Raw genomic sequence first — 13,632 nt, forward strand, 5'->3', positions numbered from 1 at the left:
AACACTGAGATCTATCAGGCAATGCAAAAATACAGAGAACAACTCTGCTCCAGCTCAGAACTGGATGACAGAGGAGCCAGACAGACTGATCATGGCATTCTCAAACTCTCAAAATAGTCCAGTGCCTCTTCCCATGTCCTCGATGTGAGGTGCCACCAAGCCAAAGTTCCTAGAGCAAGGGAGAAGTCAGAGACCTTCCTGGAGAGCACAGTATTGCAGACACAGCACTCACCCTTCTCTGTCTATGTGAGGCAATGGGTGTTTGGAGGTGTTTCGCAGCTTCCTGTGAAACTGGGTGAAATCTAGTTTTTCAGGCTGCAAGTCCCACGTTGCACCACTAGGAGAGAAAAACAGGGAAAAACAGAGAAAGGAAGTCCACTGCTAATTAAACACCACTGAGCTGAAGAGCAGAGGGCACATTGGAGCCTGCAGACAAGGAAACACCCCTGCATTTCTGGAAGCACCCCTCCCCACTCCCTGCTGCAGAGCACATGGATGTGAGCTTCCAATCTTCACACTGATGCATCTCTTTTCATTTTTTCTTGTTTTTTAGGTATGCTAAACTCTCGAGACTTTACCTAAGCCTCTAATTTTGATGCAGAAGACACCCTGCAAAATATAGTCGCTCTCTGTACCAAGAGAGTATTCCAACAGGTCCATGAAATGATGCTCTCTCTGATCCTGCACAACCTGTCTGCTCCAGTGAGTCAACACCTGCAGATTATGCATAAAACTGAACAGGAAGAATATTTCACTGCTTTCACTGAGTTCTTCCCAGCAGCTAAGAAGCCAACACATAATGGTATTTCCAACTAATGGGAGAGTAAAAATCCTACAACAGCACCTCAGAGTTGACTCAAGTCTTGCCTGTGCAGCTCTGGGGTGACTACAAGTAATTGTACTGGTACTGGTTTCAGGTGTTTGGACTGCAAACCCATCCAGTGGCCTCTCCAAAGCACACATCTATTTAAAGGGATGCTTTAAACAGATTGTGCTTGGTGCCACAGGCTAAATGGGGATGGGGAGAAGGAGGAGCAGTGATGTCAGTACCACCAGGGTACTACTCTCGGGTGCCTGGGTACCAGCAGGATGGACATACTGGAGAGGGCTAAAACAAGGCACGGTCCATCTTAAGAGTCCAACTTTCTCTTAAAGCATTTTAAAACCAGCTTACCTGAAGGAGTCAAAGGTGTTGGCAGCCCAGATGTCTGTGCCCAGCATGTCAAGGTTGCCCTCCTTGTTGCCATTCTAGGAGAGATGGAAAGGTGGTTACTTGTTGGGAGGCACAGGGAACTATCCTGACCAGGGCACAGTGTCTCCCAGCAGCCACGGAGGTGTCTTGGCTCTGCAGAAGGGATCCTGTGTTCCTGTGCGAATCCACGCAATGCAGAGACCCCCTCACCTGCTGCAGAAGTGCTCCATGAAGGCAAGGAGTGACACTTTCAGCCTCAGGGACACAGTGCTGTGCACAACATGGAGCAGACATTGCACAAGCTCAGCTCTGGCTCCAGCCCCGTCCTCCTGCCCCATGTCCACAACTACAATCCACCAAGGTCCAGGGGGCAGGCTGAGATTCACGAAATCACAGAACCATTAAGGTTGGAAAAGATCTCCAAGACTGAGTCTAACCTGTGCCCGATCCTCCTTTGTCACCCAGCCAAGATGCACTTGAACACTTGAACATTTCCAGGGATGAGGACTCCACCAATGCCCTGGGCAGCTTGTTCCAATGCTTAACAATCCTTTCTGTGACAGAATTCCTCCTGATGCCAAGTCTAAGCCTGCCCTAGCCCAGCCTGAGGCCATTCCCTCGCTTTCTGTCCCTGTTCCCTGGGAGTAGAGCTGTCCCCCTGGCTGTCCCCTCCTTGAATTATCCTGTGCAGTCAGTTGCTTTTGTCAAAATGGACAACCCAAAGCACGAGCATCTAAAGCAAAGACCCCACATATGTTATTTAAAGTCCCTTCACAGTCATCAGCCCTCACATGTCTTTCCTGCACAAAGAGGGCTGCCCCCTCCACCCTCTACAGGGGAAGTATAGCAGGTTGGATTTTGCCATTCAAGACCATTTAAGAAATCAGACTTGACTTAGTCTGGATGGATTGAATGCATTGCACATAAGAAGTCCATATTAACCAATTTTCCCCTCAACATCTCTTATTCAGATTACTCATAATCTTGCACATATTCAGATTATTTAAGCAACTCAGTCCAAATGGTCCCACTCTGGCAAAACACAAGCTAGAGAAGGTGGATTCCATCTCTTTCCCATCATATAACTTCTGTAATTTTCAAGTATTATTAATATTAACCAAGACATTAGAAACTCATAAAAAATGTGACCACTTTTTAATGAAGTCCCAGAGCTCAATCTGCTCACAAATTGAGCAACACTTTCCCAACCAATGTCAGGGACACATGTCCTTACTGAACAGATGGTTACATTGTGCAGTCATTTCCAGCACAACCAATTTAGACACCAGAAACTCCAAACACAGACACACTGCTGCCTTTTTAGTCTCCTCCAAGGGGTTTATGGATTATGATTTCAACCCCTGGGGATCTGCAAATTGACACGTCTCTGCTCAGAAACAAATTACCAGAAATACATAACTCCCATGCTATGTTACAGAAGATGAGCTTTTTATTTTAGGCAAATGCAAGCACGATTTTCTCCCACCAAGGAGAAGAATTAGTTTCTTAAATCCTTACAAGCATCCAAATGCTGTATAATGGAAGCACACGTGTGCAGGTTATCATAGCTGACACACAAAGAAGAGACAAATCCATTTCAGGTGGCGAGGCCCTCAAGCAGGTCCAAGACAGCAATTGGACACTCTCATCCAAACCTGGTCCTCCTAGATGTCCCCACAACCTCTTGGAGACACTCCAAGCATCAGCCAGACTGCACAAAGAGGCGCCAGGGCCCAGTGATAACACACCTTGTCATTAAGTCGTGAGTCACTGTGGCTATTTCAAGACACCCTTCTGGTCTTCTGTGACCTGTCCTTAGAACCAGTTTTTGTGTCGGCTCACAGGACAGGGACCAGCCTAAAATGCTCACAGAACAGTGCCAAGACTTAATAATAAGACTTCAAAAAGCCAGTTCTCAAGTCAAGGTACAAAAAAAAAAAAGATTAAAAATTGCGTGTATTTAAGAAAAGCAGTGACTTGCTGTCAGTCCCCTCAGGACTGCAATTATAACCATCAGCAATTTTAACATGAAGCTCCCAGTGACCCAACCCGCAGCTTTAGATAATCTTTTTCAGTGAGAAGGAAATAGTACTGCTGAAAATTAATTAATTCACTTGGAATGATAATTGAGAGAGACGCTTTCACGAGTGTACACCAGCACTCTGAGAAATGAGTAAAGCAGATCCTGCACACACTGTGGTTTAAATGTACATCCACAACCACTGTCCTCCTGCCCCTGTGAGCACAGATGACCTCCATCCACTGCTGCCCAGCCCCTGGAGCTGCCCACACAAACAGGGACGGGCCCACGTGGACTCTGGCTGTTTACCATGCATGCAGCTTCAGCAAATTCCCCACAAAGTCACATTTGCATGCACGCAGCAGCTTTACAAAGCCCAGCTCAGCGTCCCTCCTCTCGCTGCTCCTCATTACCATCCTCCAGAAAACAAATAGGAAATCATGCTCTTTGTTGCACAACTGCAACCAGGTTAAATCATCACTGCACACAGAACAATACCAAGTGGCCAACTGGGTCTCTGCTATAAATTCAGGGATGATCCTGCGCCATATATTACTTAAGCATTTTTCAGTTCTGAGCTTGAGGAGCTTCCCCCACTTTTCCTCCTTCTCAGCTGCCTACAACCCCTGGCTGCACTTTGGTAGAAAATAAAATGATGAGATAGACACTAAACTGTCTGAAAGGGCTCCAATTCAGTGCTTACTTGTTGAAAACTGCAAGTTTTTGTATGAAAAATACACTTAAAAATATAGAAATTTTGAGGAACACAGTATTATCCCTGTTCAAAGAAGAAAGGATATGCTGAGCCCCATTCCCACACAGAAAGGACCGTCACTTTCTAAATACAACCTGGTTCTGTGCATCCTCTCCCACCACAGCATGGCTCAGAAGGAAAGCTACTTCCTCAAGATCTTCAGGAGGATGAAATGGATGAATGGACCAGGACTTTGACCACTGGTTCCAAACCTCAGTCTGCCATCCACTTCTGGCACAACTGCTGCTCATGTGTGCATAAAGGAGAGAGATTCCAGGAGAATACAGGAGGACACAGGCTGACTGAAACTAACAGGAATGGTCCCTCATCTGAGTTCAAGGATGGACCTAAAGCCATATAAAAAGTTAATTCTTAGAGTCTTTTGCAGGGTAGGCAGGTAACTCCCCATATAGCCCTGCACACAGCTCACACAGAAAGCAGCTGGGCTTAAGGTCACCATTTAACACCATTTGTGCACTGTCCACTCATTTTTCAACTTCTAATGAAGACCTGCCAGCAAATAATTACAGCCATCTCTTGATTTCCCAAAACTGAAATACTCCAAGATTTCAAATTCAGAAAAAAAAACCAATTTCCTTTGCAATTAACCAGCTGACTAGGGCCTTCTTTTCCAAAGCTAAGGCAATCAGCACACCTCAGCGGGTCACACATCTTGACAGAATTAAAGAGGTCTTTGAAGTGTCCTTCCCAGCTGACATGCACCCACACACCACAAGCATGTCGTGAGGGGGATGCCTCCAAGAAGCAGCAAGCATGGGACACAGCTTCAGCACATCACCACCAGGTATACCTTGGCTGATTGCCTGAACTGGCTGCTTCTCCTGTGGCTGCCAGGCCTGGATCCAGAGCCCTGCCTGGAGCTTGACCCTGGCCGGGATCCTGTGCTCCCACTGCTGCTGTGATCCCACTCTTCCTGGAAACAACAAACAGGTTGCTTTAGTCAAGGGCCACTCCAACGCACACACTCCAAAACCACCGACCTGATGGAACAGGAGAGCTCCAGCTTCCAGGCCACTCGTGCCTGCACCTACAAAACCATGCCCATGACCAGCATCCTGCTTGTGGGGCTTCCTCTGAATCCTTTAACATGTTCTATTTACACACTGCAAAGGGATGACAGTGTGGGAGGCTCTGATGAGGATAAGATTTGGCCCTAGTGCTCTAGTGTATGCATGGGGAAAAGGAACACTTACCTTCTCTACCTTCATGAGTATTAACTATGCATATTCATCAACCTCACATTCCTCTAAAACTGCTGAAGCATATTTGGAAAATGTGCTTAATAACACACTTCAACTTTTGGTCAGCCCTGAATTGAGCAGGCAGTTGAACTGGCTGATGGTTGGTACCTTCCAATGAAATATTCTGTTTTATTTTACTCCATTCCATTCCATTCCATTCCATTCCATTCCATTCCATTCCATTCCATTCCATTCCATTCCATTCCATTCCCTTAATTCTTCTCCTAGGCCCAAATAAAATTCTCAGTCAGTTTTCCCACTGCTCAGCTCACTGTTGCAGTCCAGTTATTCACGTGGCTGAGGACTTTTGTAGTTCACCAGGAGACACATTACACAAATAACTATTTTTGTCTCTTAAGGAGCTGTGCCTGATGTTCTCCTTTATTCTCTCACTTGTTGGCTGTCAAGTAAACTGCAGGTTTCTTGTTCAGCCCTCAGGCATAATGACTCAACTGAAAACCAGAATAACTCACCTGACCAGCTCTACCCAAACACTGCACAAGGTCCTTCGGGAGAAAGGTGGATATTGTCATGGCAATTGCTCCAACAGCTTTTCTCAGAGGCCTGGGAAAGGCTTTTGAAGTCACCAAAAATGATTAAAACCCCATGATACCACAAAGTGCTGAATATTCAACTCTTCCAAGAACTCAGAAAATATGGGAAATACAAAGGGAAGCCTGTATTTTAGGGCTGATGTAAGAGGTGACAACTTCAAGAGGGTTTCTCATGTCCCAGATGTTCTCATGGGGCTACATGAGGTCCTGCAGACACTGCCATGGGCTAAGGCAAGGGCAGGGCCACAACAGCCTTCAAAACCAAAAGGATTCACCCACCACTCAAACTGCTTTTGAACACAACAGCCAAATCCTGGGCAATGACTTTAGGGCACAGACCAAGTCCCAGCTCCACCGCTGCCACCTGACTTGGATGAGGCAGGAACTGCACAGCAGAACCTGAACTACCTCAGGTGATGCTACCCAGTGGTCCAGCAAGGACTTTGATGCACATGAAACATGGAAGTATTCACCCAACACAAGGAATTGGAAGCAAACCACTCCAGTGCTGGTTTCTGCATCTTTCCAGCTGGACATTCTCCACCCTACAAGCTAGTAAGTTCCAAGCAAGTTCAAATACATTTTGGTATTGACCTCAAGAGGCAATTATCTGGTTTTCAAGTTATAGATAAAAGAAATTGGAATGGTTGTGGTTATTCCCACTGACAGTTAAAGCACCTTCTTCCCTTCTTATCACACTCTGACCCTAATCTCCCAATACCAATGGGAGATTGGCTGAGAAATACCAAATGGCACAAAAGGAGTTGTTAAATTGATATGAAGGGATAAAAACCATGGTGGATGTCAGGCAGGCCACTTTAGCAAGGCCTGAGGAAGAGCCAACCTTGTAGGCATCCTGAGAAGCGAGAAATACCTCCTTTGACATGGGAAAGATATTCACCAGCTGAAAAGATGGTTGGGAGAAATGCACCTTCACTGCTTGATGTTTGAAGGATTAAGTATACCCTACACACTGAACATCTTGTTCACACATAGATAGAAAATTTCTGCGCCAAATACTACAGGGCAGCACATGCACCCTTTGGTTCAAAAGACACACTGAAAATAAAAAACTGTTCACTTATATTCAGTAGACCCATCTTTTAGGAGTGATTTTCTGCAGACAATACAAGATGTTGTAAATTCCAGAAATGCAGCTGTTGTGAGAAATGAGGATATTGGTATTACTATGCATCAATGTCCACCAAGAAAAGCCACTGGATACAGCACAAACCAGTTAGATCACAATCACAGCTGATTCTAATAAACCAGCTTGTCTCCTGGCTCCAACTCACGGCCTTGGGACTTTTGCCCTGTTTACCTTCCTTACCTTTATCAAGCACTGATACAAACACTGAAAACCAAATCATTTGTTAAATAAAATTTCTACACTAAAAGCTTGAAACATCTGCTGAACATGCAAATGGTCCAAACTTGAGTACTGCCTGAATACACACATGTTCAAACTCACTAGCACAGTCAATCTCAGTATTTCCCCCAAATTCCTGACTAATTGCCATAGATTAAAAACTTTTTACTGGTACCTTATGAAGGGGATTGAAATCTCCAGAATGAAAATACAATCCCCAGAAACAATCCCACATATTTCTGATGGCTTTGTGTCATGTAATAAAGCTGTTTCATGCTAAAATGACCCTCTTTGCAGACCTTCTGTGGGAACTGGGCTGCTCACACCAACTTCCTGGGTGATGCTCAAGGAGTGGGTGAGAGCATGCAAGTAAGTTCCTTAAAAAAAACACCCAAGCAGCAAAACCTCTTCACCAGCGTCATTGCAAAGCCCATAAAAACCCATTCCCAGACTGCTGGAGTCCAGCAGAAAGCCATGGCTTAGCACTGGTGAGATGTGGCACTGCTCTTCCTCCACCCGTGTGTGCTCCTGCTAAACAAACCCACCGTGCTGCAGGAACAGAACTGACTGCCACAGTTGACAAACGCTGAATAAACAGTTGTAATGGCACAAAGCTCTCCACCCCTTGGCTCCTGCTGACCCAATTCCCCATCATCTGGGCCCATTACTCTGCCATACCCTTAAAAAACCAAGGGTCTCCCAGTCTCTCTCAGTTCCCAAAACTGAGAACTTGAACAAATCCTTGAACTCTGGCTCACAGATCTTATTTGTGCTCCTCCACCTACCATTTGTGGTCTACACTCACCAGCAGGAGACAAGACCTCTGAGCCACACTTTGGGACTGGGAGCGAAAACTCCATCCCTCCAGAGACTGACTCCCAGAAGCTGCTCAAACCCATGCCAATCCTTCTGGCCAAGCCCTGCACCTTCTTAGGAACTGCCAGACTCGTGAACATTACCACTGCCAGCAGCCCTCCTTTGGAAACTAGCTGTCAAATCTAACATTTGCATTTTAATTAGCAATAATCGTATGTTTCACTTACACTGCAATTTTCACCTTTGCAGTGAGCTCTTTGAGGCATGAACTAATTAATCCTGCTGCCTTTGCCAGCTCAAGAGTTAATATTTTCTGCTGCTTCAGTGCAAGTTTGAAAATCCTATTTGCAGAAAAAGAAGATAAGTTTCCCCAGTGCAGAAGCCATAAATGGAAACACAGTGATCACCTACGTGGTTGCTCTCAGTGAAGATAAGTATGGGTGAAGTAGGCTGTGCTGATAGAGATGTAGCTCAACCCTGGCAGCAGCACAAGTTTGAAGCGTCCTGAAGATATTAGCGGATGCTGGATGGGGTTCATGTTCAATCATATGTAAAAATTTCAATATTCAATGTACAGCATTCATAGGTGGGCCAGAGGAAAAATAACAGGAAGCTGGCAGAGTTCTCAGGACCCCAAAAACCTCTGAGCTATTCCTCAGCATAACAAGGGTCTCACATCTGCACCCAGGAAATCCCTAGTTCAAGTTGTGGGGTGTCCTTCAAATGGTTCCTCAACTTTGATCTCACTCCTGGTCAGAACAGAAAACAGCTATTGTATAAAAGGCCCTTTTTGAGGTTTTTCTGCAGTGGAGCTTTTCACACACCAAATTTGTGCTGCTGCCAAATCTTCCTGTTATGCAGAATTTTTGCACTGCACTCCAAGTATCTCCCTAGACCTATTCCAGAAAAGCCACTCAAATTTTAATAAGGAAAACTAAAGGCTTAATTATTTTAATACCTTAAAATACACCATAAAAAAAAAAAAAGCAACAAAAAACCAATAATAAGGTTACTCTAAATAACTTAGTAGGGTAAACTTGCTACCTTCTTTCTTCTCAAAGTATTACATAAAGCTGTAAGAACATCAGAAACTGTTATAAAAATGTGATGCAGAAGCCTCAACCTCTTCAGCTCTGCTCCTTCCCTTCCCAGGTCTATGTCCACCTTCCCCAGCCCTCTCCAATCTGTAGAAGGGACACCAAACATTGCTTAGAGATCATCTTCTACCAGGGAAAGTAAGGTTTTATCTACACTTGTCTCATAATACAGGACCAAAGGACCTGATGGATTTGGAAGTAGGAGGTAAAAGCTTACAAGATCTTTCTGGACTACCTGGGAAAGGACCAAGCTTGTGTGGCTGCATTTTTTAGACAACAGTGGAAGAACCATGCTAGCCAAGGATGTGCTAGATAGCTCATTTACACACAAGGATGAAGAGGAGGAACACTGAGGGTTCTCATAATAGCCCTGAGAACTCCAGACGTGCTGTGAAAACCCACCAGCAAAGCCCTGTGCCAGCCTCAGAGGAAATTCCCTGCCTAGAGCTCCAGCAGTGACTGACCTATTCATCCAAACCTGGAAAGATGGAGGCCTCAAAGATAAATCAAGTCTCACAAAAATACGTGTGTGGAAATCTCTACAATGGGCAGACAGACATCACCCAGTCTTCTCCACCCAAATGGAAAATGAGGGTGACAGGATGTCCTCTCGTGTGAGCCACTGGTGACACCAGGCCCAGAAGACACCTCCTCCCACCCTCAGTAAGCAGGAGAATTTCTCCAGAGCAGTGAAAGCAGTGAAAATCTCCCTCCCAGACTCCTGACACCCAAGCAGGTGTCTGCTTCATGAGGCACTGGTGCTTCATGTGGACAAGGCCAAACAGAAGTCCTGGAGAAAGTTACACCTATACATTAGCTGAAGGACTTGATTTCTTTCTCAGCAGTCTGCTCCAGCTACAATTGAGCAGGCTTGTAATTGAGCAGGCATTCACTAAACGAGGAAGCATCACCCAGCAATTACAGGCAGAAAAGTGACTGGTTTTCTCAGAGATGCTCTTTGCTCCTGGGCAGCTCACCCCACTTAAAGTTTGACTCTCTTCCTCCACCAGGCAGGCAGCCATCAACATGTTCCCCAAACATGGAACAGCTGGAGCAAGTCCAGAGGCCATGAGGTTGATAAAAGGACTGGAGCTCCTCACCTTTGTAAAGACAGGCTGAGAAACTTGGGGCTGTTCAGCCTGGAGAGGAGAAGGTTGTTGGAAGACCTCACAGACCCTTCCAGTCTCTGAAGGGAGCCTAAAGGGAAGCTGGAGAGGGACTCTGCATCAAGAACTATAGTGACAGGACAGGGAGTAATGGATACAAAATGAAAGGGAGGAAATTTGGACTGGATATTAAGAAGAATGTTTTTACTGTGAGGGTGGTGAGCTCAGGTTGCTGAGGGAGTCTGTGGATGCCCCAACCTTGGCACAGCACATAAGGCCCTGAGCAACCTGTTCTACTGAAAGGTGTCCCTGCCTATGGCAGGTGGGTGATTTTAACAGCCATTCCATTCCCTTAGCATCCTATAATTTCTAAAAGTCCTTCCAGAGTCATCCTTCCTGTTTTCTTTCAGATCTGGACCTAAGGATGGGCAACTCAAGTGAGATACAGGCTGTCCACCAGCACAGGGAAAATTAATTACAAATTTAGTCAAGAGACCCTGCCAATCCACTGTCTCTCCAGCCCTATCTGGTTAGCCAAGAATTTGAGGCATTACATGCTGCCTCCTGATGTCACTGGAATTAAGCCAGCAGGACAATTTCACTCCTAACTTCAGTTAATATGGACCTAGTGACATGGCCCCTGTTGCCTGTCCAAGACCATAATCCTTTCCCTTCTGCTTCTGCAGCATCCATCAGGGAGAGTCTCCTGGTGGTCGATCACAGGAAGTCAAGCAGCAGTGATAGCTGCAAAAGAAAATTTTCTGGAACTGTGGAAGAATTCTGCACAGATAAATTGATTTTTCCACTCTCCATTGAAACTGAGCTCTTCTGTGCACTGCAACCTGCTGTTACCCAAGAGACAGCCTTCACACATTGTCCCACATCTTACTGCCTTTGCTCTGGCAACAGGGCAGCTTTTCCAGCCATGACTGCAAGACATGGACACGGAATGACAAGACCTTAAAGCTCATCTCATTCCACCCCCTGCCATGGGCAGAGACACCTTCCACGGTCCCAGGCTGCTCCAAGACCCAACCAGCCTGGTCTTGGGCACTTCCAGGGATCCAGGGACAGCCACAGCTGCTCTGGTTCAATAGGAGGGCAAACCCAGCCATCTCCTTCACCACCAGCTCCTCAGGGAGGACAGGACAAGGGTGCTACAAGAAGATCGGCAACACGACCGCCGACTGCAGAAGCCTCTGAGGGACCAAACCCTGTACCACCTCTTGCAGCACCTGGTGGGGCATGGACACAAGCAGTGGAATGAAAACAAGTCCTGTTTACTGCCAACAACACAGGTTTTTCCTTGGGAATGATGTGTTACAGCCAACCATCACGGGGGAAAGGAGGGACTTGGTCAGGAGGGAGGATTTTCAGCTGTCCATCTCCCACTGCCTGGAAAAATGGCACAAACCCACAGAGTTGTTCTGGTTTTTGTTAATGCCTTTTACATAAGGGGAGCCTGGGATGGAGTTCTTGCCAGGCCTTTCATGTACCAAGAGCTCTACTGGCTCCCTCAATATGCACCATACCAGATTTTTTTACTTAATGAATCGCTCTCAGAAATATATCAAAGAGCTTCCTACTTGCCACAGCCTCACAAGGGGAATGCAAATAAAGCATTATATAAAAACTTCCCACTGGCGCTTTTTGGGGAAGAAAAAAAAATCCAAACATAAAAGAGTTTAAAATTATTCCATTATCTAAACCTTCCGCATTTATAGAGGCAGTAAGGTGCTCAAATAATACTTTGAGTACCTGGTCCTTGCCCCAGAGGCTGACATGAGGTGAGGCCTGGCAAACTTTCTGGGGGTTTAGTGGAACATGGCCACGCTGTGCAGCAAACAGAGAGCAAACAGAAACAAAAATTACAGATGAGCTGAATGTAATTGTGAGACCAGGATTTTCTCAGCACATGAGTTCACAAAATATATCTCAGGAGATTCCCCCATGAGCAGATCATCTTCTCACACCCACCCACTCACAGAACTGGAAAGACCAGGAGGTTTCAGGGGGAATTTTCCTTGTTTTTAAGCCACTGCTCTGTATGGGATGCCTATCTGCCAGCCTATGGGAACTGACTCTTAAGTCTCACACAGCTGCTAATACAGGTCTCACCAAGGAGTGCAAGAGCAGGACAAGTCTGTGGTGCTCTTTTCCAGAAACACCCAACAACATCAGAAACCAGCAACTTAGGAAAATCCCGGACTGCAGGTTGCATCGAGATGCTTCATTTTTACCCTTATATTGTATTTTATTTAGAAATTGCTCTAGCCCCCTCACTTGTACAGCAACCAGTGGACGCTGATATACATGTATACTATATAAAAATGCATAACACAAACACACTTAAAAAAAAAATAAATCTGTCTTTTATTTTTCTAACCTTGCTGGATTGTATAGCCCAGAATTTCAAAGGCATCAAGTACTCAGGGATGCATAGGGGGACTTTCAGTCATGAGAAATTCATCTTCTCTCTAGGCTTCCTTATAACCTTTAGGAATCCAATAACTTCTGAAAAAGCAAGACTGGACTACTCCGTCTTCACAGAAAATGAACTACATGCTGAATATATTTCCAGGAATAACCCAGATTTCCATATAAATGCCCTTTCTGATGGCCATGTGAGGCATACCATGGTCACTGATACATAATCCACACTTTCACATCAGCTGAAGCCAGCAGAAATCTCACATCCAAGTATTTTTAGTGTATGGCTGGCAGAGCAGAGATCTCAGCTGGAAATACAACAGGAAAACTAGCAATTCCATTTCCTGCCCAAAGCTCTCAAATACCTAAAAATCCCCAACTAAAAAAGAAAAAAAAAAAGAAAAAACCAACAAACCAAAAATAAAACAAAACAAAAAACCCCAAACCAAACCAAAACAAAAAAAAATCAAAACCAAACAAACCCCAAACAACACAAAAAAAAACCACTCCCAAACCCCATCCCCTTCCTCCTTTGGGAAATAATTAGCTGGCTTCTTCCTTATCAGGTTTGAAAAGTGATTGATAATTTTAATTCAAGACAAGCATCTTAGTAATGACTTTTTTTTTTTTTTTAATTGAAAGATTTCAATGAAAACAGCCAGGAATGGTAACAAATTTCACTTGGTCCTCACCAGCAGCGTTTAACTCATATATCAGTGACAGTGAGAGAAATGCTTGCCTGGACAGAGGAACAATAGCTTGCAGCTCCTCTTTGGTGCCAAGGAAAATTTGTTACTCACAGTTAAAGGAAGCCAAACATGGAGAGAGATAATTACTAGCTCTGCTGCAGGCTGGGAGAGAGCCCAAACACAGGGTAAGCAGCTTGGGCATCAGCGAATGGTGCTTGTGTGTAGGAAAGGAGCTCCCTGTAGGAGGAGATCAAATACATTTAACTTCCAGGGGGAAAAAAAGCCAGCAAGGAAACAAAAAAAACCCATGTAAGCTGAAAAAAGAGTGCGTGGCACCAGGCAG

At 45.2% G+C, this 13,632-nt stretch overlaps 1 protein-coding gene across 9 annotated transcripts in view; it reads right to left on the reverse strand.

Moving 5' to 3' along the window:
• CTIF (cap binding complex dependent translation initiation factor) overlaps positions 1–13,632 on the reverse strand; it is a 145,649-nt gene that overhangs the window by 95,949 nt on the left and 36,068 nt on the right. For 4 of the 9 annotated variants that reach the window (XM_030257444.4, XM_030257443.4, XM_072922881.1 and 1 more), the window contains exons 4-6: positions 4,778–4,900; positions 1,175–1,248; positions 233–337 (exon numbers count right to left, since the gene is read on the reverse strand). In XM_030257444.4, coding sequence (XP_030113304.2) covers positions 233–337; positions 1,175–1,248; positions 4,778–4,900 — 302 coding nt within the window. The remainder of the gene's footprint in view (positions 1–232; positions 338–1,174; positions 1,249–4,777; positions 4,901–13,632) is intronic. The other 5 variants (XM_030257446.4, XM_030257448.4, XM_030257447.4 and 2 more) reach the window with 3 other exon arrangements.

This window comes from Taeniopygia guttata, chromosome Z, assembly GCF_048771995.1.
Source record: "Taeniopygia guttata chromosome Z, bTaeGut7.mat, whole genome shotgun sequence".
In the NCBI taxonomy this organism is placed as follows: Eukaryota; Metazoa; Chordata; class Aves; order Passeriformes; family Estrildidae; genus Taeniopygia; species Taeniopygia guttata.